Raw genomic sequence first — 26,472 nt, 5'->3', positions numbered from 1 at the left:
ATTTTGCCTTATGGCAGTGTGGCTCATCAGTCTAGCACCTGCAGCATATGGTCGGAATGCCAAACATATTATGTCAGCAGGAAACTCTGAAAGTCTTAGGGAAGCCGTAGCAGCGAAATCCATATAGGCAACACCAGTCAGGATGCCCCAGCATGGTTGGTCAAGGGGTACCTTCCATACCATTCCCAGGCTTTGCCCACAATCAGGCATCCAGTCAAAGTGGCATTGCACAGTGCCCATGCCTTTGTACTCTGGGGTGTAGGTCACAGTTAGTCTTTGTCTCCATAGTGGTTAGCACTATCCGTAAATTATCCGTAGTGTGAGGTGAAAGGGTAAATGTAGGGGAATGGATCTGGATGGGTTGCGCTTCGGCGGGTCGGTGTGGACTTGTGGGGCCGAAGGGCCTGTTTCCACACTGTAAGTAATCTAATCTAATCTAATCTAAAAAACATTCTGGAGGAGGGAGATTGTTGCATGTGGTGGCATGTGTGACCACTGGCTGATGGTCTGGACAGGTAAGGGCTTGTGCTGATAGGTCAGGTCACTCAAGGGGGTGTGCCAAAGGCTGTCTGTTGCCTCTGTTCACAGAAATTGAGGGAGGAGGAGCCTGGGGAAAGGTGAGGACAAGTGGGCAGTTGGAATCATATTTACATGACTTGGGTAATGACCTGAGGAGGTGTAAACTCGGTGGGGGGTGGGTGTTGACAGAACGGGCACCTAAAAAGGAGAAGGGCATTGGAGGTTCCAGTGGTCTGTGCTCGCTGTGACTGTAAGTCACTGACAGCACCACTCACAGTCATTCAAATTGTAAAGCACGTGGATAAAGTACAATGTTGAGGAGAATGGCTGCAAAAAGACTTGCAGTAGGCTTGGGAAGTCAGCTTACATCTGCAGAGAAAGGATTTTCATCTGCACCTGATCACTGGGTTTTGACGTGGGAATATTATTGATATTATATAACATTATTCCTGATGAAGAGCTTATGCTCAAAATGTTGATTCTCCTGCTCTTTGGATGCTGCCTGACCTGCTGTGCTTTTCTCGTACCACGCTCTCCACTCTGATCTCCAGCATCTCCAGCCCTCACTTTCTCCCAAATATTAGTGTTTCCCAACACATTGTCTTGCCACCTCAGGCATGTAAGTTCCTGACCCCTTGGCATCCTGCAGCCATTGATTAACTCCCTGTCACTATCGCTGTTGGGGAATTCCCTCAGATGAGCATTGCTGCACAACCAGCCATCCAATACTAAATGGGAGAAGGGGTTAAGGTGTTTGGAGTGAGCCGGTGCCAAGTGCATGAATTGCTATCCAGCCCTCTTTCTTGGGAGAATGGGTGCAGGAGGTGTTGCAGCATGGGTTAGTAATGGTGTTCGACACCTTGTTAATGTGATCGTTGTAATACAAAGATAACTGTTACTTATTTGGTTGTCAGGATATGGTGTCTCTGCATTCCCCTAAGAGCAGTCCCTGTCTTCTCTTGCCAGGGAAAATAGCCTTTACTCAGAGACCACATGGATATCCAAGACACCACCATCTGTCCTGTGTCACTCTGATCTGTCAGGAGATGTAGTCTCCTGTAAAAACATAATGCGGATGAATGAGTAAGGAACAAATGAAGGGCACAGTCGTTGAGACTGATGTGTGTGAGGGAAGGTGATGAAATATTCTGAGGGAGTGAAGAGGAAGCATGAAGTTTTGTGATATGGGATGGAGGGTAACCAGAGAAGGAAGATATTGCATGCAAGAGAGTGTGTGTCAGAGCATAAGCATTGATGGGTGACCACCTGCAGCTAAGTTTTAGGTGGCAGAGGGCAGAGTGTTGCATGTAGGCTGGCAGAGCAGAAGGGATCATTAACCTTGTTCTGCACTGCTATCCAGTCCATCTCACCCTAGAGATGGCACTTATCCAGATGATGATCTCCAACTACACTGGCATGATATAGTTGTGTGGCCTCCTCTCCACCCCTCCATTCACAAGCATCTCCAGGACCCTCTCACGGATGTCTGGTACCAACCTCCCCTTCTGCACCATCTCTCCTCATTCCTCCCACAGTCAAGCAGCACAGCTTCCTGCGGAGCCACCAACAGGCTTTGGAAGATGACATTTGTCGCTGATCTTAGAAGGATCTGCACTGAGCAACAGGTTGCTCCATGAACAGTGTGTCTTGGAACTGGGTGGTAGGTATGGGGGTGGGCAGGGGTGTGTAGAAGTGGAGACTCTAATGGCAATTAAACCAATCAGTTTGGTGAAGCAAGAAAACTTGCTCAGCTTCGCCCCAAGAATAACTCCATATTCTAAATCAAACTCCACTTTATTGAAAAAAAATGTCAACCAGTGTAACCTTTGTGCATTTTGTTTGTTGGTTTTGCCAATAATCATGCTCCTACATAGTGCTACCCCAATAGCAATAAGGTTGGCTGTTAAAAGGCTATTTCCTTTCAATGCAGGAAATGTGCAGATCAACCTGGACAGCCATGGCTTTAGAAGGCCTGGTCTCTAACTGCATTACCTCAGTATAAGCAGCAGGCTGAGGCACAGGCAGTGGGCAGCTGGAGGAACAGGCAGACTGTCATCCTGAGAAAGGACAGCTACAGTAGGCTCAAAAGTATGGCTGCCACATTTCATGGGTCATACCTCTGTAATCCTAACAATATATTGGTAGGAGTACAAGCTACTGAGACCCTCTAAACAATTATATTTTCTGCATTTATGAGCTTACGTATGAGCAAACCAAACATGCACGACTTACATTGGATTGTCCAATACACACACAGATTTTAGGTGGCTTCAGATTGTCCTGCAAAGGAAGCTGAGACATTGACTACTTGGTGTTCTCCTGGAGATGATCATCACTTTCATGCTGGACAGAATGGTCTTTAAGATTTCTATAAAGCCCTATACTAATTCTATGCTTGATTCTTCCACATTCTTTGAACAAGAGGCCTGTCAATGTGCCAACTTCTCAATCCATCCACCTTCTTTTATTGACCATCCAGTTTAAATCTTCATCTGTGCACAAGTTCTGTTGTTGAGCAGTCAATCTCACCCTCCAGTCAGATATCAACAGTGCTACTCTGACCTCTGGCTCTGGTTGATGCTCCCTTCTACATTGTGTCTCACCACACATAGAACACCCATCTAAAACATCCTCAAAAATGCAGGCAGTATGTCAGCAGTGATTGTGGTTGTGAGAGTGATAGTGAGTGATGATATTTCTTCTTCTTCACTGTTGTTTTGTTTTTGATCTAATTTTCAAATCAGCACTGCCTTTCGGGGTTGCTGGGTATCAGAAAGAAGAAAGTTACAATGCTAGGATGTGATGAATGAAGTAAGAGAGAGACCAAGAGTTTGATGTTTACATCATTAGCTTTTGTAAGTCAGAAGAGATAGTCAGATGAGGAGGAAGAGGTATGTGAACTGTTTGACATCAGCCTAGTATCATTTTTAGTGCTTTCAGCCCTGGCAATGTCTGTAATGATTGATTTAAAACTGGTGGCTGCTGGACTTGTCCTTGTGCTGATTAGTAGAGCTGCCATGACATGCTGGTAGATAGCCATAACATATGAGAATGAGGACGTTAATGTCACTCCAAACAATCCAGTCGGTGTGCCCTGGTTCATCATGCTGCAAGGTTTCCATGTCCATAGATGGGTCTTTGATAAACTCATCTTGCGTGATCCAACATGAGGACTCAGGCATATCCCAAACCAGAGTGAGTAAAACATACAATCGCTCATTGTAACCTGAAAACAAATCTACCCTTGATCCCTACAAGCTGCCACAAAATTACAACGTATCACAGATACATAAAAATGACAACTGCATGAGAAATACAATGCTTGCTTCTTCGAGTGTATGGGGAGCAGCATGTTCAGCATTGATACATGTACTATCCTCCCTCCGAGTTGTCCTCACCACCCCCCCAAATATTGCCAACCAGCTCATTGAGTTGACCAGTGACCAGGAGCAAGTCTCTCAGCCTTTTGAAGGCCTTGACACTGGAACTCTAGGTTGCGACAATCTGCCAGCTCGAGACAATTGGTTTACCATACCCAAAAGACTGTCAATTGAAGCTACACCTGTAGGGATCCAGTGGCGAGAAGGTAAGATTTTCTTTTCTCAATGGCTTTGGGGCACAGGGAGAGCAGGGTCTGAAGCAAGGGAAGGGGCATGACTTCATTTTTGCCACCCTGTTGCCCACCCATTCATTCCTCCCAATTACCCTGGGATTGCGCCATTGGAGACCTCTCCTAACATATTAGACAGATTGTCCTAATATCCCAGTCAGGAACTAGACATCATCCTCCTCCTCCTAACGCTTTTCCACTTTGCCCTCTGCCCTCCTCCCTGCAGTTCATCAGGGAGATACTGTGTTGAGGTCCTTAAATGACCTTTCATTGAACACAATGGTATTTACTGAAACAGTCTTCACCTACCTTTCTGAGTTTGTGGTACTAAGTGTTTGCAGGGTAGTTCCTTGCCTATCCACTTGCTCCACCAAAGTGCCCATTGTAGTGTCAGAAATACCTGTAACACATGGTAATTTTGTGCCATGCTTCACAATTATGCTCTCTTCTGCAACCAGTTCTATAACCCACTTCAGCAAAATGTATCTCCTGTTTCAGAGGAAGAGGCTAACTTTAAGAAATATGTGTTCACTCTAAGTAGTACTCCTGTTGCACAACCCTCTCCACCACCAACATCTCTGAGATGTGCAGCCACTGGGCAGTGCATGTTAGGTTCATTACATGAAGCTAGCTTGTAAGTTAGTAGGCAGCACACAAATCACGAGTGAGGGTTAAAATATACATTGTGATATCTGCTGGTGATTTATTTTTTTCTTCACACACAGGACTGGGTGACACTGGCTAGGCCAATAGTTATTGCCCATTGTCCTTGAGAAAGTGGCATTGAGCTGCTTTCTTGAACTGCTGTGGTCCATGTGTGGTAGACCCATGATGCCTTCAGGGAGGAAATTCAGGGTTTTGACTCAGCAACAGTGAAGGATTGGCAATGTATTTTCAAGTCAGGATGGTGAGCATCTTGGAGGGGAATTTGAAGGAGCTGGTGATCCTACGTATCTGCTGCCCTTATTCTTCTAAATGGAAGTGGTCGCAAATTTGGGAAGTGCTGTATAAAGTGCTTTGGTGAATTTCTGCCATGCATCTTTAACATTGTACACAATGCTGCTCCTCAGAAACAGTGTTAGAGTGGGTGGATGTAGTGTTAATCAAATGGGCTGCTTTGTCCTGGTATCTCTGATGCTGGGGACCAGTCTAGAAGACCGAGGTGGGTCTTTTGGCTGAAGATTGCTGCATATGCTTCAGCCTTATCTTTTGCACTGATGTGTTGCACTCTTCCATAATTGAGGATGGGAATATTTGTGAAGCTACTTCCTCCAGTGAGTTGATTAATTGTCCACCATCATTCATGACTTAATGTGGCAGGATTGCAGAGCTTACATCGATTGGTTAGTTATGGGATCACTTTTGCTATCTATCACCTGTAGCTTATGCTGTTTGACATACAAGTTTGGTAACTTTACCAGGTTGACACGTTATCTTTAGATATGCCTAGCGCTTCTCCTGGTATACCCTCCTGGACTCGCCATTGAACCAGGGTTGAGCCTCTGGCTTGATGGTAATGGTTGCGTGGGGGATATGCCAGGATATGAGGTTGTAGATTGTGCTGCAGTACAATTCTGCTGCTGCTTATGGACCACAACATGGATGCCTGATCTTGGGTTGCCAAATCTGTCCCATCTAGCACAAATGATGGAGGGTATTCTTAATGTGAAGGTGGGACTTTGTCTCCACAAGGGTTGTGCACTGGTCACTGTTACCAATACGGAATCACAGATATATCTGCAGCTGGCAGATAAGTAAGGATGAGGTTAAGTATATTTTTCCCTCTTGTTGGTTCCCTCACCACCTGCCACCGACCCAGTCTAGCAGCTATGTCCTTTAGGGCAAGACCAGCTCAGTCAGTATTACTGCTGCCTTTGCCATGCTCAGCACTTCTTCCAAGTGTTACTCATCATTAGATTAGATTAGATTAGATTACTTACAGTGTGGAAACAGGCCCTTCGGCCCAACAAGTCCACACCGACCCGCCGAAGTGCAAACCACCCATACCCCTACATTTACCCCTTACCTAACACTATGGGCAATTTAGAATGGCCAATTCACCTGACCTGCACATCTTTGGACTGTGGGAGGAAACCGGTGCACCCGGAGGAAACACACGCAGACACGTGGGGAATGTGCAAACTCCACGCAGTCAGTCGCCTGAGGTGGGAATTGAACCCGGGTCTCTAACGCTGTGAGGCAGCAGTGCTAACCACTGTGCCACCGTGCTGCCCCTTGGCCACAGTGGAGGAGTAATAATTCATCAACTGAGGGAGGATGGGATGTGATAATCAGCAGGAGGTTTCCTTGACTGTGTCTAACCAGAAGCTATGGGACTCCATGGTGCCCCAATTCCATGTTAAGAACTCCCAGGGCAACACACTCTGAACTAAATTCTACTGTGCTGCCACCTCTTCTGGGTCTGTCCTGCAAGTGGGATAGCGTATATCCAGGGATGGTGATGGTGATGGTGATGTCTGGAACATTGTCTATAAGGTGTGATTCTGTATGTATGACTATCAGGTTGTTCCTTGTCTCGTCTATGAGACACCTCTCCCAAGTTTGGCACGAGCTCCTGCATGTTCGTAAGGAGGATCAACAGGGTTGATTTTGCAGTTGTCATTTCTGGTGCCAAAGTCAATGCCGTCCGATTTCATTCCTTAGTTGAGACTTAGTCGCGATTGTTACAACTGAGTGACTTATTTAGCCATTTCAAAGGGAAGTTGATATCAACCACATTGCTGTGGGTCTGGGGTCATATGTAGGCCAGACCAGGTGAGGATGGCAGACTTCCTTCCCTGATGGACATTAGTGAACTGATGGATTTTTCTGATGCTCAACAATGGTTTCACGACCATCAATATTCTTAATTTCTGATTGTGAGTTTGCATCCATGAAAGCATTTTGTTTGATGCAGCAATCATAACATAAGAAACTGGGCATGGATACCATCACATTGAAGAATCTAACATATTTATTACAACTAGCCAATATGTATTAACATTATATCCCTCTGACACATAAGTATCTGGGCTGATATTAAACTATTAGATTACAATAGAGGAGCATGTTTCTAGTAGTATATCATACTTTAAGTGGTCAGAGTAAGGCAGAGTCTAATATCTTTTGTTTATTTCATGAGGATTTCTCCTAAATTTACAGTGTCAGACTGAGTTAGGAACAATACAACATTTGCATCTCTCTTTGGGTTTTGTTCAAATTCATGGCCAGGACTTGACTGTTTAGATCATTAAAAAAAACTCATTGGAACTTTGCTGTGCTTCTAAAAACAGGAGAATTATGATGTTCTGAACAAAATAACATTGATAAAATTCTAATTTGATTGATTTGATGTTTTGTTTATGAATTGCAATAAGTCATTGATACAACAAAGAACAAGATCGATTTCAGGCAAATTTTCCACAATATTCCGCAATGTGATACAGGTTCATAAAAATGTAACGAATAGCTTCTTGTTGCTTGTGCAAAATATGACATGATGGTTTTAAGAAGCTTTTAAGGTCAGAGTTATTTTTGGATAATTGGTTTCTTGAGAGAATGGAGGGATGTGCGAAATGATGGCTACAGCAGTAGGTTGAAATAGGATCACTTCAATGGACACATAAAAGACATGGCATTTAACAGTGAATGTGGCCAAGCACACAGTAGCAATTAGAATGCTTCTTATGACTTTATTGCCAGAAGACTTTCACTTTTGACAAGATTTCAAACCTAAACAAGATAGAAATAATGTATGTAGCATACATTTTTGAACTTTTTTTGATAGTAAAAATTATAAATTGCTCAGAAATCACATTCAAGCCATGAAATAGTATAAATATGACCTGTAATGAGTGGAAAATCCTGTCAATTTTTTGATTCACTTTTGACTTCTCAATGGGCCTGTATTCCTGATGAAGGGCTTTTGCCCAAAACGTTGATTTTACTGCTCCTCGGATGCTGCCTGAACTGTTGTGCTTTTCCAGCACCACTCTAATCCAGAATTCTGTATAATTATATATACCATTATTCAATTATTTGATGTACCTCAAATTAGCATTGCATCATTTTCAGTTATCATCTTTGGGAGATACATTCAGTTTTTCGTGAGCAATATTTATGGTTGTGGTCTTGACAGTTTTGGTTTTGCAGTCCGGAATAATACTGACTTCAACAAAACAAAACAAAAATCTATCAATTCTAGACATTGAAATAAAAACAGACTGAAGGAACTTAGCATCTCCACCGAGAGAGCAAAGCAGAGATTATGGGCTGATTTTTAAATTTTCTTTTGACTAAGTGTCCATGGACAAACTCCTATTCCCTGTCCCCGCCCCTACTTTAGCCCATTCCCATCACTGCTTTATCATGTTTCCCCCTTATAAATATAGAAACCTCCTTTTACAATTGTCATTCCTCAAATCTCCCCCCCAACTCCCATGAGTAGATTTCTTAGTTTCCTTCACCCACTGCCCATTTCCTCTTCTCCTTAAATTCTTTGGGCAGGCACAAAGGGCTGGACATGGTCACCACCTCGAATGACTGGTCTACCTTGGACAAAAGGTGCCAAGACCACTGACTGATGCCAGTACACCTAACTGACCGTGTTAGCCATACCCACTAGACAGGTTGCAATAGAGTCCTCACGTGCTGGGATCACTTCAGTGAGGAGTACTTCCTTCAGAGTTGAGATGTGGTTGCTTGCTAACAGGATGTGCAGCATGTTTACCAGGTAAACTACTGGCAAAAGGTACAGGAGAAATTCATACTGCCATACAGCAAGATGTAGACTCTCTTGACTGAGGACTGATGTCAAACAAGACTTGTTTTTGTGTTACTGTACTAATTAATAAGTCATGGAATAAGCCTGCAGTAGGTGTTCAGTAAGTGAGCATTAAGAAAGCCATCAAGCAATCCGAAGATGCAGCCTGTCTGTAATCACTGAGCTGGGTACCTGTGTCGAAACACAAACTGTCCTTGTGACAGCCTTTCAATGCCTGTTGCTCGTGCACTCTGCAATGGTACTTTTGTTTTCTGAGTGTCCTGCAAGTGGATCAAAGAGGTGCGATGAAGATCATGAGGGGTTGGAAAATCTCAGATGCCACTGTCTATGCCCTTGGTACTGAGCAACAGAGAGGATTTCTGTAGCCAGCTGTGCACTGAAGTTGACCATTACCAACTCTGGCTTACGTGTCAAGAGTTCTCAATGCCCAGTTTGTTTGGAATGTTGGGAAGATGCAAGCAGCAAGATATGCAGTTAAGGTGATTAACAATCCTCCATAATTGGCAACTCACTGCTGCCCAGTGAGAAACACGCCTCAAAACCAGACAGATACATACAAGATGTTACAATAGGCCTCATTGAGTCTCTTGTATGACTCTGCCACAAATCTCACCATCGCCCACAATATTCACGCCCTTATAAGATTCCGCCCAATGTGATTCTTCTTCAGGTGAGTTATATTGGACTAGAAATGTTGACTGTTTTTCTCTCTTCAAAAAATGGAAATAAATCTCAGAATTTTCTACACGTTTATGTTGAATTTATTAACCACCTTATTTGTTAAACTGGATGGTCTTGGAAGACGGCTGCTTCAACTAGAAAGTTTCTCACTGCATTGCACTGGTTCCTTGCTGTCTCCTCACAAAGGATGGATAGATAGGCAGCTCAGAGTAAAAAGTACTGCAAAGTATTTCGATGACTTTGAACAGAAGGGAAACATGTAAGTTTGGATGTCTTTGTGAATAGTAAGATGAGACCAGTTCTGCAAACAGAAGTTCAAAGGTCAGAGTCAGTTTATTGGAGAAGGTGACTCCATGATGCTAAAGTGCTCCTGTCATCTGGCTTCATTCAACTGGTACAGTGGATGTCCCATGGACTTCAGGGTTCAGCTTAGAATGGTGATGAGCATGAAATTTAACCAGTGATGAGATAGCCTTGAGATGCCCAGAGGGATGCACTGTTGAGTACCTGCAAGGTGAGCAGTGGTTGGTTCCACCTTAACTGAGGAGCTGAGGACCTTGCCTGTGTTTCGACACTGGGGAATAGCCTGACCAAAACAGTGGAATGCAGTCTTGGACATAAGTCATCTCAGTTTGAAAAGTGCATCATAAAAGGCCGAATCTAGGAGCTGGTAAAAAGCTGTAATTGTACCAGTAATGAAGCCTTTGTGTTAGATTTTGGGGATTCATGATCACCATTACTTAACATAGGCAGTTCGCCATTTGTAAGGAATTTTCAGATAATTCATGAAATTTTTTAAGAAGCAGCAGTTTAAGTGTCATACACTCATCAGCTAGACAAGATAGTATCAATGCATTGGATTTCTCAGGTATTAAAAGGTATAAATTTATCAAGTCAACAGAGAGAGTAAAAAATACTATCCACACCAAAAAGAAACAGCCTTAATCCAAATCCAGACAATTTAAATGAGAAGATGTGAAGGATTTCCGATGTTGTAATTTTTTATTCAAAGATGTCGTAGTGTTCCTGAAAACTTTTATTATAGGTGACGTGACTTTCAATGATTCATGGATTCCAATCGGAATTAATATTAACGTCAGAATTAAGCTCCTTTTAGACATTTCTTCCGGGGAAAATCAATGGAGACGTTTAATTACTATGCAAAAGCACCGTGCATTCAAAGCTGAAATACGTTATAAGGGAAATACCTGTACATTACTGCATTTGAGAAATAAAACCACGTACGATAAAAATATCAGTACTTTTAGAAAGATGAGGCTCCATCTATTGGTAGAAATCAGTCAGTGCCAGTATTAGCAAAACTCCCATGACGATTGGATTGGATGAATGTTTGGCATGGAGAGAAAGATGATCTTCATAGAGACTTCTTCAGTGTGAGAGTTCATTATGGGAAAACCAAGAAACAAATTTGTGGTTGGGGACAGGGAAGATGAGGATGATTGAGTGTGCAGGGATGGTGGAATGGTGATTTTGTATGCAGGAATGAAGCGCATGGATGGAGGATGAGCAAGTTGAGACGGGAGCACAAAATTGGAAGAATGTGTGAGGGGTCAACAACAGAAAGTAGGCAAGCCAAAGACAAGGGCAGAATCTTTAGGCCTGCATATCGGCCACAGAAGAGAATGCTCATGACCAATAACATTAAAGTGAAATTGACAAATTTTAAACGAATATCTTGACATTATTTCATTCATGATGGTAAGGAAAAACAACATTAAGTGAATCCTATTAAGCAGGGACTTGCTGTAAAGTGAGGTAAAAGTGCTGAACTGTATCAGAGAAAGCTTGTTCGGCTGATTATGTTTAAACTTGATGTCAGTAGATTTTTTGCCAGGTGTAAGGAAAGGAGGATATGCAGTCGAGAGAGATATATGGAGTTAAGATACTCATCAACTTCAATCTTATTCAACAACTGAACATGCACTCAGGAGGTGAATAGCCTGCCCCAATTCCAATGTTGCTGCTATGAATATCCTTTTATCTTATTTTCTCTATGCAATAGACTCCAAGGTTAAATAAATCATATTTTGATCATGTAGACTTTTGTGTTTTATCATTTCATCTGCATCATAGATCATCTTCAGTTATTGCTCTTTAAAAACCCAGGTGTTTCACACATCCTGTCCAATTTACAAACCAACTTGAGAGCAGTCAATTGCATGAAAATCCTTAGGGAAGCCTGCACTGACATAAAACTGTTGTAGGTAAAAACAAGGACTGCAGATGCTGGAAACCAGAGTCTAGATTAGAGTGGTACTGGAAAAGTACAGCTGGTCTGGCAGCATCCAAGTAGCAGGAAAATCAATGTTTCAGGCAAAAGCCCTTCATCAGGAATAGAACTGTTGTAGACTCTCTCACTTCTGATCTACAGCTTGTGGAAACAGATGCATCTCAATATTTACAGCAGTCACCTCTTGAATACAGGTGACCATAGGCTCAGCTATTCTGAAAACTATGTCGTCAATACAGCAGCATCGATTAGACTTGTGCAATGGAGCCATTTGGAAATCCCAAAACATTCAAGTCTGAGGTATCACGGCAACAGGTGATAACTAGCAGTCTCATGAACATTCTTAAACTTTATTTTCAAAGAAGTATTTCTAAACACAAGGAGAGGCTGTAAATGTTAAGTGTTGTCTGACAACATCCTAGATGGGACCCATGGGATGTTGCAGCTTCAGAGTATCAGGAACCTTCAAGCAGAAAGCCATTAGCATGTCAACAATTCTTATATTTTGCCTTTTCAGAAATATATATTAAATTTGTTCAAAACCAACAAAGTCTCGTCTATCTTATGTTAACAAATAAGGTGTACAGGATGTTCTGCTATAACTTGCATTTTGTTAACGTGAATTTGCTGGAACACAATTGATGTATTACTGACTGTTTCTAAAACGCAAACTTTAAAGCGTATATTGGTTATAGCGTGATTCTGGCTCTGCTATTGCATAAGTTTCTTATAATGCAAGATTGCACAAGAATGGAACTAATGTGGTATAGCAGAACTGATATGAGTGAAATAAGGTATTGTAGGTATTAACCTGGTTTGGAGTGCGAGTGTGCTGTCTTAGTAACAATCGAAGAACCATCCACGAGTTACACCTGCATTGCAGGTAAAAGGGCTGCCTAAGTCTGAGTGCTAGAAGACAGCTTGCTAACAAACATCAAAAGCAAAGACGACAAGAGAGGCTCTCCCACACTAGCTGCTGCCAACCAACTACCATCAAAACAAAAACAGGACAAAAGGATTTTAAATCACTGCAAAGTCAAGAATTCCAAAATTGACTGCTCAATGTTCCGTTACCCGACCTTCTCTTGACTAACCATTGAGAGAGAGACTGATGAATACACTTTTGAACTTGTACCTTTTCAGGAGTCACTTCTTATTTCAAATCCATGTGTTGGTAGTTTGTAATATTATTTCTTTTCATGCTTAGTAACTGATAAACTCAGTTGTTTGTTAACTCAAGAAAGACTGGTGAAATTTGCTCCTTTTAAAGCCGAAATTTATTTGTTCTGGGAGAAAGGCATCAGCAAGGGAGAGATCCTTTTCAAACAAACCTTGTTGTGACCGAATTTTGTGTGGGGGTGGGGGAATATGCAAGTGAATAAAAAAGGGAGCCCATGTATCTCTCTCCACCCAGGAACTTAACAGTTTGAAATATCCATCTAGAAATGTTCTAACTTGCATGGAAAGAGATCGCAATGGGGAATTGCGCAGGAATTTGAAATTTCCAATTGACAATTCCAAGGCGGCTCCTTAAAGTAAGGGAATGGAATTCAAATGGTGCTAATTAATTTAAGCTTAACACTTTCCACTGGCAGTGACTGACTCCTCACTACTCCCCACCATGACACCAGGAAGATGATATACCATCCCTCAGACATGCCTGCCTGACCTAATCCCACGCAACCTCACCAGACACAGCACCATCCTCCAGACCCACTACACCCAACTTCTGTGCCTTCCACCCACTTGCTATTGTATATCCTCACCAAACTAGCATTCGAGCCCCTCTCCTACCTGCCACCTTAATCCTCCACACCCACTCCCTCAACTTGCATAGCCACCCTCTTTCGAGGTCTGTCAAAGTGGCTGGCTGTGCTGCTTGATATTTAAATTACACAGCTCAACACGTCTTCTACTGCGAAAGAGGACATGGTTTTAACAAGGATCCTTTCTCCTGCTGGCTGCAGAGATTCTTGGACAGATCTGCTCTGTTTCGTATCAGGATGCTCCTGTCCATGAATTTTGCAAAGTCGAGGCTATGTAAAATTTATCACCCCATTGTTTTTGCCTGATCAACGTCAGAAATTGGGTTTCAATCCCTGATCAGAATTTCTGGATCTATATTCTTTGACTAAAGTTCCATGAAATCATTTTCTGAAACTTTTTTTTTTAAATTCAATGACTTTTATAGAGGGAGAATAAATCTCATAAGATGTTGTCCATTGTGTAATTTGCTATCACTTAAGTATTGTTTCGCCTCCACATCAATTATGGTCATCTTCCAAGAGCATCTTCTTTATAAAAGTTTTAAAATCCAATTTTCCTTGGAAAGGAGAATGCTAATCATGCAGTGCATTTAGTATTTATTGGTGTTTCACAAGCTATCAAACAAATTTGCAGGAACTGAAATATGGGTAGATATCATTAGATGGTTCAAATTACAGCAATTACACCAAACGTTTTAACAGTTTTAGAAATTCATTCTCAAAAGTTGTTCCTGTGTTGGAAATTAACAATCTTTGTCAATAATAGATTACTTTATTCAGAGTGTTAATTGCAATAGTATGACCCTGAAAACCTCCCTATCAATTTTATTTATGAGTGAGCACCAGGAAATATTGTTAAAATGCTTCATGCAATATTTAAAATTTGAAGCAATTGCTGCCTATCAGGGTATGTTGTTTGTATACCAGACAGCTGGTAGTAGAAATTTGAGCTGGATGGAGAGATCTTGCTTAGCACCTTGGAGATCAAGATCTGCCGTAAAGAAATTTCAGGTAAATCTGTAAATAGGCGCAAGTCTCATCTGCTCAAGAGTCTGTCTCATTTACACATTGGGGTTCCAAACTAGCTATAGAGTCATAGAGATATACAGCACGGAAACAGACCCTTCGGTCCAAACTGTCCATGCCAACCAGATATCCCAACCTAATCTAGTCTCACCTGCCAGCACCTGGCCCATATCCCTCCAAACCATTCCTATTCATATACCCATCCAGATGTCTTTTAAATGTTGCAATTGTACCAGCCTCCACCATTTTTCCTCTGGCAGCTCATTCCATACATGTATCACCTTCTGTGTGAAAAAGTTGCCCCTCAGGTCTCTTTTATATCTTTCCCCTCTCACCCTAAACCTATGCCCTCTAGTTCTGGACTCCCTGACCCCAAGGAAAAGACTTTGCCTATTTACACTATCTATGCCCCTCATAATTTTGTAAACCTCTATAAGGTCACCCCTCAGCCTCCCATTTGGATAATGTTTGGTATGAATGTTCATAGTGTGCTCCTACATGCATACCACACAAGTTGTAACAGGCAGTGTGATTCAACCAATAGTTTTTGAATAGACAATTGTTGGCTGGTGCAGAAATGGGACCTGTTTGCCCGCAATTAATTTGTTGGATCAGAAGTAGCAGGAATGTTTTGCTTACTCCATGAAAACTGCATGTTCATTGTCTGGTTCCTTCTTGATGCAGGTTCACACTCTGCCACCAAATCGGTTTAACCTTGGAGGAAGATGAAATTACCTGATGCTTTGAAAGGTTGTCAGTTGCAAATACGTGCTGACATATAGCTTTTAATTCCCATTCACTGATTTGGAAAGATTTTTTCATTCAACAGCTGTACCCTATTCTAACAAATGTATCAAATTGAATGCAGAAGAAAATCTGTGTTAAGTGCAATAAATACATAAACTGTTTAAAATACTGCACACCCCACTCCCAACAACCAAAAGACTTTATTGACTCTATTGGAGATATGAAACTGAAAGGACAAAACAGTTTCTGCAGAGAGTGTTTTCTTACAGATTTCTGTTGTATAAAGGCCATAAAGGAGCATGTCTAAAGCAATGTCATGATAGACATAGTGTTTTGTAGGGTGTCAAGGGCTAAGTACAACACTGACCTAAATAAGACTACACTGGCAATATTATCTGACTTCCACGTGAAATAGTGCTTACTGTATGGATCAAAATGTTACATTCCACTATACACTGTAGGATGGTTGCAAACTAGTAAATCCCTATGAATCACGTCCAGGTCTAGTTTATCTACTAAAAAGCCAGTATAATATGTACTCTTTATGTTGGAATACCAGAAGTAATATTCAATGGAACAGATTAATTATAGAATCCCTACAGTGTGGAAACAGGCCATTTGGCCCAACAAGTCAACAATGACCCTCCAAAGAGTCACCCACCCAGACCCATTCCCTATTACTCGACATTTAGTGCGTTGCTGGGAAAGCACAGCAGGTCAGGCAGCATCCAAGGAACTGGAGAGTTGATGTTTCGGGCATAAGCCCTTCATCAGGAATGGGGGTCTTATGCCCAAAATGCAAATTCTCCTGCTCCTCGAATGCTGCCTGACCTGCTGTGATTTTCCAGCAACACACTCACGACTCTGATCTCCAGTCCTCACTTTCTCCTACTCTACATTTACCCCTGGCTAATGCACCTAACCAAAACATCCCTGAACACTACGGGCAATTTAGCATGGCTAGTTCACCTAACCTGCATATCTTTGGGTTGTGGGAGGAAACCAGAGCACCCGGAGGAAACTCACGCAGACACGGGGAGAATGTGCAAACTCCTCATATACAAAGTCACCAGAGGCTGGAATCAAACCCGGGTCCCTGGTGCTGTGGGACAGCAGTGCTAACCACTGAGTTACTGTGCTGCCCAAATGGCCCAGACATATGAAAACCTGTGAAGGTAAAATGAAAAACTTCAAAAAAATGTGTTCTTTCACAATAATATTCAGCTACTGTTTCATATGATCGAGTGACCATTGACTTATCAGTATCAATAGGAAGTTAAACTATGGATACCATTGGACTGACAGATACTGAGCAGATTACAAGCAAAGGAACGAGGTGGTGAGCTCAGATACAGAGCTGAAACAAAGAGAGGAACACAATGTTTTATTTTAAAGAAACAGCAGCAAATCACTAATCAGGAAGGGAACAAAAACAGAATTTGCTGGAAAATTTCAGCAGGTCTGACGGCATCTGCAAAGAGAAATCAAAGTCAACATTTCAGGTCTGGTGACCCTTCCTCAGAACTGATGGTAGTGAGGAAAGAGTTAGTTTATTTGCAGAAGGTAGGGTGGCCGGAGGGGTTAAGGAGTAAATGATAGGTGGGAATAGAGCCCAAAGAGAGAGAAGGACAGTTGGACAGACAAGGGAGTGTATAATGATCTGGCTGGGAGAGTGAATGGCTGTTCATGGAAACAGTTAGTAGCTAACAATGGGAATCCTTACCCTCTGCCCGCACCCTATCTTCTGCATAAAAAGCGACATCGTTCTCGCTACCTCTGAGGAAGGGTTAACTCTGATTTCTCTTCATAGATGCTGTAGGACCTGCTGAGTTTTTCCAGCAATTTCTGTTTTTGTTTTTGATTTACAGCATCTGTAGCTCTTTCGGTTTTTTACTGTCAGATAGGGGTCAGCTTTTCCGTTTTGGCAACATGGGTTCTCAGAGGCCATATAGAAACTGGGATAAAAGACAGCTAAAACTTTTAAAGCTAGGTGTTTGCAAGGAATGGCAAAACTGAGAGCTGGACTGGGTTATTGGTTAGTATGGTGAAAAGGAAGATGGTCAAACTATGCCAACAGGACTAATCTGACTCGAGGGAAGGAGTGTTTATAGAAGTGTGGCTTCTAATGATAATTATTCCTCTGAAAATTTTAGGTTAAAGTTGTTATTATCTGATAGAAGTTGTGCCCCTACCTCATGTGGAAGTTGCCTTTTTGAGTGTACATAGAACATAGAACATAGAAGAATACAGCGCAGTACAGGCCCTTTGGCCCTCGATGTTGCGCCGATCCAAGCCCACCTAACCTATACTAACCCACTATCCTCCATATACCTATCCAATGCCCGCTTAAATGCCCATAAAGAGGGAGAGTCCACCACTGCTACTGGCAGGGCATTCCATGAACTTACGACTCGCTGAGTGAAGAACCTACCCCTAACTTCAGTCCTATATCTACCCCCCCTTAATTTAAAGCTATGCCCCCTTGTAATACCCGACTCCATACGCGGGAAAAGGTTCACACTGTCAACCCTATCTAACCCCCTAATCATCTTGTACACAGCTAGGTGTACCTTGCCTGTTATTTCAAATGTATTTTGGGTCATTTCTGATCATATATTAATATAAGAACTAGAAAAAGTGGAATCTTGTTGGTAATTTCTGCAATTGATATTTGGGGTTCATTCAGTTAATATCATTTCTCTGATGGGAATGATAGTAAAGCACGTGAGCTGGCAAATAGGTGCATGGTGAACAGAGAAGGCAATGTCTGTGTATTAAAATTCTGTTGATCAGACAACTAAAATCGTAAACTACATTAGATGATGAATGATATTTGCACATCAATGTAGTCAGAACTCATGGTTCTAACGTCTAAATGGATATCAAAACTGTCTGCATGTTTTGATAAAGGCAACATTGAGACTTTAGTCTGAACAATTATTAAGCCATATTTGTAAATTATCAAATAAGTTGGTGTTAAGAATCCATTACATAAGTTTGGAGGTTCAGTCTCTGTGACCTGCAGGGGAGGGAAAGTGGGCAAAGAAGGAAAGAATAACAGAACAATGTATTCAAGAAGGGATAGTCAGAAAAGATGGCTGTGTGAAGGGGACAGGCAAGTGAAAGAAGACAAGGGAAATGGAGCAGTTGGAAGCATGAAAATTGGAGCACTAAAAGACAAGGTGGAAAAAGGAAAATGAACATCATTAGGGGGTAAGGTAAGCCAAGCCCAGAATTTTCATTAGGGAGAGGCAGAGGGGCTACAGAAAAGAAAATCATTTGGTTTGGGAAGCTTAGGGTGCTAATTCAGAATGACTGAATTCTCCAAATATTTCTCTGTCTATGTCTCTTCCAACATTCCAAAATATGTGTATTTTTTTTTAATCTGGTTAGCGAATGGGATGAACATTCGTACCAATATTACATAAAAGGCTTTGGGTGGCAGTACATTACAAAGAATATTCTAAAACATATCCAATTAGAGCTCAATTTCTGTGCTGTTGCTGTTGCCCAGAAACTGATGGAAAAATAATAGATATTTCACAATACCCACCATGATTTCTGCACTCAAATCAATATCTGGCAAAAATATTATTAAGGTCAAATGCAGCACTTTATGCCAATTATCTTTTCTTTATTCACTTTGGGGCCATGGATATTGTTGGCCAGTCCGGCATTTTATTGTCCATCCCTAGTCACCCTGAGAAGGTGGTGGTGAACTACCTCTTGAATCACTGCAGTTCATGTACTGTCAGTACACCCACAATACCCTAAAGGAGGGAACTCTCATCAAAACCAAAAAGAACCTCCCCATTTTGTATCACAAAATTACTTGCTTTGTGCCATTCATACAAATGACACTCAGTACAAGTTTTTTGGGGTTGTTGACTAATGTCACTTGGATTCTGTATTTGATATGACTTTACATTCAGTCTTAAATTTCTAAAAAGGAAACCACGAAAGATAATTGGCAGGTAGTAAATTGTATGAACTTGTTTTAACTTATTGCCTGTTATCACTGCATTTGGCACAAAATGTGTCTCTCGAGCAGTATCTGGATGTATGACTTTGTGATCTATGTAGAAAATCTTAAAGCCTGTTGTTGTGATTAGTTTTTTTTTTTCCCCGATTCTTTGTGATCTTACATGTGAAACATTGAGAGTTTCAGTACTGAAAATAAGACCACAAAACCATAAGACATAGCAGAAATTAAGCCATTCAGCCGTTTGAATGTGCTCTGCTATTGAATCATGGCTGAGAAGTTTCTCAACCCCATGCTCCTATTTTCTCCCCAAAACCTTTGATACTCAAAAGCTTATCTATTTTGGTCTTAAATATATTCAATGACTTGACCACCGCAGTCTTCTGTGGCAATGAATTCCATTGATTCACCACTCTCTGGCTGAAGAAGTTTCTCCTTATCTCTGATTCCTTTACTCGAAGCCTATGCCCTCGGGTCCCAGTCTCTCCTACCAATGGAAACATCTTCCTAACACCAACTCTGTCCAGGTCATTCAGTATTTTGTCCGTTTCAAGTAGATTCCTCCTTCATCCTTCTAAACTCCATCAAGCACAAACCCAGAGTCCTCAAATGTTCCTCATATGTTAAGCTTTTCATTCCTTGGACCATTTCTCATGAACTTCCTCCAAGGTCAGTACGTCTTTCCTGAGATATGGGACCCACAATACTCCAAAGGTGGTCTGACCGTCTAAGGCTCTGGCTTTATAAATCCTCAGAAGTATATCCCTGCTTTTATATTCAAGTCTGCTCAAAATAAATGCCATGATTGCATTTGCCTTCCTAATTACTGACTCAATCTGCAAGTTTACCTTGAGAGAATCCTGGACTAGTACTCCCAAGTCTCTTCGCACCTCAAACTTCTGAATTTTCTCCCCATTTAGAAAATAGCCCAATACCTCTATGTTTCCTCCCAAAGTGCACGACTTCACACTTTCCCACGTTGTACTCCATCTGTCACTTTTGCCCATTCTCCTGACCTTTCACAATCCTTCTGTAGCCTCCTCATCTCCACAATGCTACCTATCCCTCTACCTATCTTTGCCAGAATGCCGTCCGTTCCTTCATCTCGATTGTTAATGTGTAAGGTGTGATCCCAACACTGAGCCTTGCAGAACACCACATGTGGTTCCATCCTGAGAAGTTACTATCTCTCCAATCTCATTTTCCAGTAGCCTAAAGTCCACTTTTGCCTCTATTTTGCTGTTTATGTATCTAAAGAAACTCTTACAGTCTTCCTTTATATCACTGGCTCGCATACCCTTATATTTAATCTTCTCCCTTTTTTTGTCCTCTGTTGGTCTTTATAATCTTCCCAATCCTCTGATTTTCCACTCCCCTTTGCCACATTTTATTATTTTGCTTATGCTCTCCCTGACATTCCTATCTTGGTTGCCATGGTTGCCTCATCCTCCCTGTACCATACTTCTTTTTCCTCGGAATAAATCTCTGCTGTGTCTCCGAAATTACTCCCAGAAACTTCCACTATTGCTGTTACTATCTTGGACATTGTACCCTTGTGATACCTCTGTTAATAAATTGTTGGACAAATTTTATAAAGTAACAATATAATTTCTGTTTGGAACAATTATATTAAACAGAATGTCTAAAACCTGGTATTTCCAACGTATATCCAGATGAATCAGTCAAGGTACCTTAAAACTAAGAGCACTTGAAGTCTGAATATGAGTGGTATTTATTTTCTGTGCTGCATAATTATTATTTTTTCCTTCCTAGCATCAGCTCCTGATTTTTCAATGATCCCCTTGAAGAAATTAATACCTGTGCGCGTAGGTGGTGAGGTCATCATTGAATGTAAACCAAAAGCTTCCCCAAGAGCAATGTTGTCATGGATGAAAGGAAATGAGATTCTGCAAGAAAGTGAAAGGTAATTTCTTCAATGAAATATGTCTAACAATTCTAATAGAAGCTCGAACTGTGGAAATCTTCAAAGCAGTGCATTTTGATGTTCGGCCTTTTTTTGTACTTTTCTTTGGATAAACTTCTTAACATGATTAATAGCTTGTAACAAAATACCACAAAGACAGTATTACTGACAAATCCATTGATAAAGAAGTTAGCATACCACTTCACATCATCACACAATCTGATGTCTGTATTGTAAATGATTCGATATTAATGTCTGCACACTGAAATTAAACTGATGAACTTGCAGCAAAAAATTACCTCCCCTATGCATTTATCATGATTTTCAAATGATTGTATGGAACCTGTAATTGTGTAAGGTATTTCTTTGTGTTTGCAGAACAATAAATTGTAGAATATGAATGGTAGGTTCAGAGAACAGGTAAAGGTTAAATTGATTTTTATTTGCTTGGGATTTTGCACACAGATGTTGCCAGCACTGCCTTCTGTAGCACAAGCTTTTGTGATCTATTTTCCCCATTGGCTCCATTACATTTTGGCAGGGAGTCCCCTGTGAGATGCAAGATAGAAGGAAGACAAGATGATAATAAAACAGTGAGCTCATGATTGATTTAAGCTGTCATAAAATCATATAGTGTGGATGCAAAATTGCTTTTCGGCTGCAAATGGATGATTAAGTATACTTTACCTTGTAATTAAAGAGCAAGTGAGGATTAAGGAGTGGAAAATGGAGAAAAAAAGTGGTATTGTTTCTTAAGAGCGATTAATTAAAGTGGATAGAATTTGAATAGAAACGGGAAGGGAAGTTTGCTTCCCCTATTGCATTTTTTTTTATTATTTCACTGTCGATGTTTCATTTTACTTTTGAATTTCTTTTAGAATTCAGTTTTGCATATAATGCTAAAATCAGCAAATTACTGGGACTTCAAAAATCACATCACATGAGTCAAGATAAACATATCTATACACTATAAATTTATCATTTTTTTGTTCAGCAAATTATTTCATATCACTTATGGTCCACAAATCACTAAAGTAATGGTTATGTGCAATTAAAATCACTCTTCCACAGTGAAGTGAACATAATTCATGTGTTAAGAAAAATTAAGAAATAAATCCAGGAACTGAGTACATGAGAAATAAGACTGCTGCTGAATTCTTATTTGTCTTAGTCAGAATTGGCAGGACACCAGGTGGCTCAGATGTTGCAACACCTGACCTGAGCAGAATGTTGGGAGTCCTACCTCCAAGGCTGCTTGTCAGTCAAGCTCAATTGGCTCGAGCGGGCAAGTTGTACCCCTTTGCACCTGCACCTCTGCATGTAGCATCAAGTGGAACAGAGTTGGAACATATCAGCAAAAAGGAAAAGAAATTGATAGTTCAATTTGCCCCACAAAAAAAATCTCCCTCTTGTGGTAGAGCACCATAGTATTGCATTGAGAGAATTCAATAAACCATGCTGTTCCGTTATCTGCCATGAATAGAAGATGCAAAAGAAAAGGGTTGAGTGTAAGAAAATCACCCTTTTCTTTCATGGCCAACTGCATTTTCTTGTTAAGCTAGACAGATAAAAAGCAAGCTCAAATGTTGAAATGTGGCTTGTCAGATGAATACAAAGAATTTTGGAGAAAACAAGAATTTAATTTTTCAAGGAAGAAGAATGAATTATTTTCCTTTCATAAATGCAATATGTTTTCACCTGCATATCTACCACTAATATTATAAATATTACATTGTTAAGCACTTAATTTTTTTTGGTTCTGGTAAGCAAATGAATCCAGTGTTGAAAAGGCATACGAATTGATTACTATTTGTCATGAAGTAGCCTGCAATTAGATTTTCATTTCCACGTCAATATAAGACTATAGTTATGTGAAAATGCATTTGATTAGTAGCATCATCTAATATTAACCAAAATTTGATGTTTTTCATTGTACAATAATTTTTGCAATATTCTAATTTATTGGAAATTTCAAACTTATTAAACCACCTGATCTATGCAAATAAGTGAAGTTTAATAAAATAGAGAAGGAAATGCTCAGAGTTTGTGTTGCAGCGAAGAAAATGCCTAAAGGTGACCATTCATTAGTTTTATGGCTATAGAAAGCAGAATTTGACATGTTTTCAAAGAAATAAAAACAGAATTTACTGGAGAAACTCAGCAGGTCTGGCAGCATCTGTGATAAGAAAACAAAGGTAACAGCTCAAGTGCGGTGTCTCTTCAGAACTATTAGCAGCGAGGAAAAAGTTGGTAATAATGCTGAAGACAAAGTGATGGAGGTGTGGTGGATCAAACAGAAGAGAGGTGAGTGGATAGTTAAGAAAAAGAAGCAAGCATATGTAAGGTATAGACAGGATAAATCAAGTGAGTCCTTAGAAAAGTATACTCCTACTGCCTTTATACTAAAGAGGAAAATCAGGAGGGCAAAAAGGTGATATGAAATGACTTTGGCTATTTAAGGAGAATTAAGGAGAATTCAAAGGGTTTTTACAAACACATTAAGGACAAAAGGATAACTAGGGAGAGAATAGAGCCCCTCAAAGATCAGCAAGGTGGCCTTTGTGTGGAGCTGCAGAAAATAGGAGAGATACTAAACAAGTATTTTGCATCTGTATTTACTGTGGAAAAGGATATGGAAGATATAGAATATAGGGAAATAGATGGTGACACCTTGCAAAATGTACATATTACCAAGGAGGAAGTGCTGGATGTCTTGGAACACAAGCGTGGATAATTCCCCAGGAACTGATCAGGTGTACCTTAGAACTCTGTGGGAAGCTAGAGAAGTGATTGCTGGGCCTCTTGCTGAGATATTTGTATCAATAGTCACAGGTGAGGTGCCGGAAGACTGGAGGTTGGCTAACATGGTGCCACTCTTTAAAAAGGGTAGTAAGGACAAGCCAGGGAACTATAGGCCAGTGAGCCTGATGTCGGTGGTGGGCAAGTTGTTGGAGGGAATCCTGAGGGACAGGATGTCCATGTATTTGGAAAGACAAGGACTGATTAGGAATAGTCAACATGGCTTTGTGCGTGGGAAATCATGTCTCACAAACTTGATCGAGTTTTTTGAAGAAGTAACAAAGAGGATTGATGAGGGCAGAGCAGTAGATGTGATCTATATGGATTTCAGTAAGGCATTCGACAAGGTTCCCCATGGGAGACTGGTAAGCAAGGTTAAGTCTCACGGAATAAAGGGAGAACTAGCCATTTGGATACAGAACTGGCTCAAAGGTAGAAGACAGAGGGAGGTGGTGGAGGGTTGTTTTTCAGACTGGAGGCCTGTGACCAGTGGAGTGCCATGAGGATTGGTGCTGGATCCTCTACTTTTTGTCATTTTACATAAATGATTTTGATGCAGATGACACCAAAATTGGTGGTGCAGTGGACAGCGAAGAGGGTTACCTCAGATTACAACAGGATCTTGACCAGATGGGCCAATGGGCCGAGAAGTGGCAGATGGCTGTTGAAATATTGCATGCAATTCTGGTCTCCTTCCTATCGGAAGATGTTGTGAAACTCGAAAGGGTTCAAAAAAAATTTACAAGGATGTTGCCAGGGTTGAAGGATTTGAGCTATAGGGAGAGGCTGAACAGGCTGGGGCTGTTTTCCCTGGAGCGTCGGAAGCTGAGTGACCTTATAGAGGTTTACAAAATTATGAGGGGCATGGATAGGATAAATAGACAAATTCTTTTCCCTGGGGTCAGGGAGTCCAGAACTAGAGGGCATAGGTTTAGGATGAGAGGGGAAAGATATAAAAGAGAACCTACGGGGCAACTTGTTCACACATGTTTGGAATGAGCTGCCAGAGGATGTGGTGGAGGCTGGTACAATTGCAACATTTAAAAGACATCTGGATGGATATATGAATAGACAGGATTTGGTGGGATATGGGCTGCGTGCTGGCAGGTGGGACTGGATTGGGTTGGGATATCTAGTCGGCATGGATGGGTTGGACCGAAGGGTCTGTTTCCATGCTGTACATCTCTATGATTTTGAGTTTGTGAGAAAGAAAGACATGAAAAGGGGTCAGTAGATAGCAGGACAGAAGAAAAGCTGAATAAGTGATAACAATAGCTTAGAGTAGAAGAAACAGGATGGGCTTTATTGAATGCAACCCATAACATGCAATAATGGGTCTTGGGATGCATAGAAGTGGGTAATGTGCTAAAAGCATCCCATGTCATTAACAGGGTTGGGTAAAAACAGTGAAGGATAAAATCAGGTTCCAAAGTGGAACTGGATGTTGAATCCTCGAGGCTGCAGTGTCCCCAAGTGAATTACGAGATGCTGTTCTTTGAGGTGAGGCTCATTGGAACATTGCAGCAGGCCTGTGATATTGGTGTGGGAACACGGTTGTTGAAGTAACAGGCAAGTTGAAGCTTGGGGTCATTTTTGCAGACAAAATATTAGGTGTTCTGCAAAGTAGTCACCCAGTGTGCATTTCCTCTCCCCAGTATAGTGGAGACCACATTGTGAACAGTGAATACGGTAAACTGAATGGAATAGAGTAAAATCACCTGGAGGTTATGCTTGGGGCCTTGACTACAGAGGAATGTGGAAGAAAACAGGCAGATTTTACACTTTCTGTAATTTCATGGGAAGGTGCCATGGGGAGGGGCATAGTGAGGAGATGTTGGGTATGGAGGAGCAATATGTCCCAGAGTAAAACTCCGAAGTAAATTCTTGTTAGAATAGATCTTACCATGATTAATATCAATATTCCTTCTGTATGTATGTCAGCCAGTGTTTTCATGTAGAGTAAAGTAGGAGAGTTTCCACTGACCAGGCAGTCATTTTGAGAGCACAGAAGGGAATTGCATGCCGAGACCAGACAGAATCCCCACAAAAGCACACTGTAAGGAATTGAAATCTCCTCTGCAATTTTTGGACTGCACCTGGAACCCATTTAAAGTCTCCATAACGTTGAAGAGGGTTCCAATAAAATAGAAGAGTTACTCAGGAAATGGTAGAGTAATAAATTCATAGTCAAAACTTTTGATAACTATTAGACAAACCCCTTACTTAACATTCTCAACTTCCAGACCCCTTACAACTCCCTTGGACTTGACACTACCCACACCTCACGTGTGCCCAACACCACTCACCCCAGGACCTGAAGCATCCAATCCTCAGTGCCAAACCCACCCTGGTCCACACTAGAATATCTGCTGTACCAGACTGCA

At 41.2% G+C, this 26,472-nt stretch overlaps 1 protein-coding gene across 14 annotated transcripts in view; it reads left to right on the top strand.

The window, feature by feature from the left end:
- The window catches only part of LOC122559093 (contactin-4-like), a 2,514,776-nt gene that overhangs the window by 1,935,065 nt on the left and 553,239 nt on the right, over positions 1-26,472 (top strand). For all 14 annotated transcript variants that reach the window (XM_087994461.1, XM_087994471.1, XM_087994472.1 and 11 more), the window contains one exon: positions 21,139-21,289. In XM_087994461.1, coding sequence (XP_087850587.1) covers positions 21,139-21,289 — 151 coding nt within the window. The remainder of the gene's footprint in view (positions 1-21,138; positions 21,290-26,472) is intronic.

This window comes from Chiloscyllium plagiosum, unplaced genomic scaffold (genome assembly GCF_037043375.1).
Source record: "Chiloscyllium plagiosum isolate Xiang-an unplaced genomic scaffold, Cpla_swu_hap1 HiC_scaffold_14, whole genome shotgun sequence".
Lineage (NCBI taxonomy): Eukaryota > Metazoa > Chordata > Chondrichthyes > Orectolobiformes > Hemiscylliidae > Chiloscyllium > Chiloscyllium plagiosum.
Note: the sequence above shows the minus strand (reverse complement) of the source record. Positions and strands in the feature narration are given on the sequence as shown.